Raw genomic sequence first — 3,374 nt, forward strand, 5'->3', positions numbered from 1 at the left:
AGTCTTTTATTTATTATAAAAAAGGTAAAACAAACAATACAAATTAAAAAAAAAAAAAAAAAAAACTCTCACGTTCCGTATGTTGTCAGGGAACGACTGGCTAGAAAACCCCTCACACCAAAAACGTGTAAAAATTACTACCAACTATTATTGGCCGTGAATAATAGATAATAACGATGTGGATTTTTAATAAAAAAAATAATTATTTTTATTTATCATTTTTAAATTTAAAACAATATTTTTTTATAATTATACTTTTGATTTAAGTAATGTAAAGATAAAAATTTAATAGGGATAATAACAAAGAAAAAATACATAAATATGAAATTTGTAACATCAAAAAAATACATCTAATTATTTCAATACATGTTCTACATATTTCTATACAAGCTTAGAGTTTTTCATAACAATTTTACTGCATGATTAGAGCTTATAGAAATACAAATATTTACAAAATATAAGTTTGAAAAAAAATCCTAAAGCTCTCCATACCCTCCGACACCTGTATAATCATCTGCTTGTATATGTAGAACAGTCATCGCATTTCACAACACAACAATAAAAACAAGGATAATCTAATGAAGAGAAATTCCATAACATATTTAATTCAATCAAAGTAATTATTATTAAACATTTCTTTAAATGTTGTCATACAAAATTTCAATATCAATTTCATCATCCATATAGACCACACATGGATCTATTTTCAATCACAATCATTGGATTTTATTTCAATTTTACTTTGTCTTTCGAAAGACTCATTAAGTATGTCTCTACCAAAAATTAACACCTGATTCAAATATTACTAGCGAATCAAGAGAAAGGATCCGGGTAATTTCAAATATTCAATACCGAGTGTTTACCGCTGCGGAACCGGTGTGTATGAACTTCTTCTCTTTAATGGTGACGCATAAAAGGGATGCTGAGGAGAACACAAATCACAATTTTAAACTTAGGAATCCACTCATTCAAAATTGAAAATGGAGAAAAACCCATAAAAAAACACAAAAAAGTATGAAAAACAAAATAAAAAAATAATAAAAAAGACACATTATAAGAAATGAGAGTAAAAACAACAATAGAAGAAGAAAAAAAGTCTAAAAAATTAAAAAAAAACAAATATAAATCATAAACCCTAAATTAAAAAAGTCTAGAAAAAACATATAGTGAACAATTATGACATAATAACCATATATAAACTCTAAATTCTAAATTAAAAAAGTCTAGAAAAAACCAATTATGACATAATATAGGGTATGGTAGACACAGCAGACATAACGATTGCCTACAAAATTATCAACAATACATTTCCCCTTAGGAGAAATAGGATTGAGGTCATCGACACCATTTGTTTGGACATGGTTTTGCCACTATAAATAGGCTGGTTCAGTTTCTCTTAACTCAAACAAGAAAACCATAAGAAAAAGCAATGGCTTCTCAAAGACTAGCTTCCATCATACTTCTCTTATCCCTTTTCACCATCTCTTCCTCACACCCTGACAATGGCGGAATTGCTGTGTACTGGGGCCAAGACGGTCGAGAAGGTGATTTGGTAACCGCATGTAACAGTGGAAAGTACAAGATCGTGCTCCTTGCTTTCCTCAACAAGTTCGGTGCAGGGAGAACCCCAGCTTGGAACTTCGCCGGTCACTGCGACAACGGTGCCTGGAAAAAGTGCACCGAACTAGAGCCCGAAATAAAACAGTGCCAGGTATATAATCTCATCTAATTTGCAGTTTTATAAGATTGTTAGGTTAATATTCAACCCTAAATATTTTTCTAATTGTTTTGTGTAATGTTTACAGGCGAAAGGCATCAGAGTTCTCCTTTCAATCGGAGGAGCCCCTGACTATTCAAGCTACTCGCTGAGCTCGCCGGAGGACGCAAAGGAGGTGGCCAACTACCTCTACGAAAACTTCCTCAGTGGCCAATATGGTCCACTGGGAAGCGTCGCGTTGGACGGAATCGACTTCGACATCGAAGTGACGGAGGATCACTGGGACGACCTTGCCAGGGAACTCGACTTCTTCCGACGAACGACGGGGCGTTACTTTTACTTGTCCGCCGCCCCTCAGTGCCCAATCCCAATCTACTATCTCGGCAAAGCCATCGCCACCAAACTCTTCGACTACATCTTCGTTCAGTTCTACAACAACCCTAGTTGCTCCTACGTCAGTGGCACCAACGCCCTCTTGAACTCCTGGGACAAGTGGGTCGACTTGGTCCCCTCCAACAACTCGCTCTTCGTGGGCCTGCCAGCAGCGTCCAGCGCCGGCAACGGTTTTATTCCGGCGGAGGTCCTGAACGGCCAGGTGCTTCCGCACGCGAAGCAAGCCTCGAACTACGAGGGAGTGATGCTGTGGGATAGATACCGCGATGTTCAGAATGGGTACAGTGATAAGATACATTCGAATGTGATTAAGTCGAAGTTGCCGGCGTCTGTGGGGTCAGTTTCCGACGGAATTTACCAGTCCGTGTATAAGGCGTAGCGCCGCGTCTTCGTTTAAGAGGTTGCTGAAAAGTACTATCTAGGCATGTACTATCTACTCAATAAATAAATAAATAAATGACATATCAGCTACGTTTGCCTTTGCCAAAACAAAAATCTATTTTCATAGTCCACATTAATATTATTTTATTCAACAATTTAATTAAATAATTTAATAAGTTAATATTTTATTAGTATATGAAATTGTTAAGTGGAACTAAGAGAAAATGTGAATTGTGAAAAAGAAGAAGTTATTTTGAGAATTAGATACTTACATGCATCAATTTACAACTTTTTAAACTTTCTACACCTTTTCACATAAATCCACATTTTAATATTAATAAAAGAAAAATATAGTTTGACAATTTTTAGAGTTCTATATAACTCTCGATGAATTCAAAAATAAATATATATAATAAAAAAATAAATTTGAAATTAAAAGTTGTAGTATAATTATATTTTCTTTCTAATTTTACCATTTATAATCTAAGTCATTTATAATCTAAGCAATTCAGTGTTGATTGTGAAAAAATCTTTAGTCCTTTTAGTGGCGAATTTTTCATTTAAAGGCAAATTCTTCTTGGATCTTCATAACTTTTTTTCTAGACTTTCGTATTATTTTTTTTTTAATTTCAACAATAACATTATCAATATGATAGAAAGTGTGGTGCATTTTTTTTTATGTCGGTGATAGTGGTTGCTTGTGAAAGATGGTGATAGTTGGATAGATAAGTTTTGTAATATTTTTATTGGTGGTGATTGTGTTTTTGTTTGTTTTTTTATTCATATTTTTTTAAGTCATAAAATTCAAAAAAAATCTAACAAGATGAAAAAAAAAATACAAAATAAAAAAAATATCTTTACACTAAAAACGTCAATCCTCCTA

The 3,374-nt window shown here is 33.4% G+C and overlaps 1 protein-coding gene across 1 annotated transcript; it reads left to right on the top strand.

Moving 5' to 3' along the window:
- The first annotated feature begins 1,325 nt into the window (after window positions 1–1,325).
- Window positions 1,326–2,579, top strand: LOC137823113 (acidic endochitinase-like). Its single transcript, XM_068628241.1, has 2 exons — window positions 1,326–1,711; window positions 1,806–2,579. Exons 1-2 carry the CDS (start codon window positions 1,430–1,432, stop codon window positions 2,487–2,489), a joined length of 966 nt encoding a protein of 321 aa, XP_068484342.1. The 5' UTR covers window positions 1,326–1,429; the 3' UTR covers window positions 2,490–2,579.
- Window positions 2,580–3,374: the final 795 nt, after the last annotated feature.

This window comes from Phaseolus vulgaris, chromosome 11 (assembly GCF_000499845.2).
Source record: "Phaseolus vulgaris cultivar G19833 chromosome 11, P. vulgaris v2.0, whole genome shotgun sequence".
Taxonomy (NCBI): domain Eukaryota; kingdom Viridiplantae; phylum Streptophyta; class Magnoliopsida; order Fabales; family Fabaceae; genus Phaseolus; species Phaseolus vulgaris.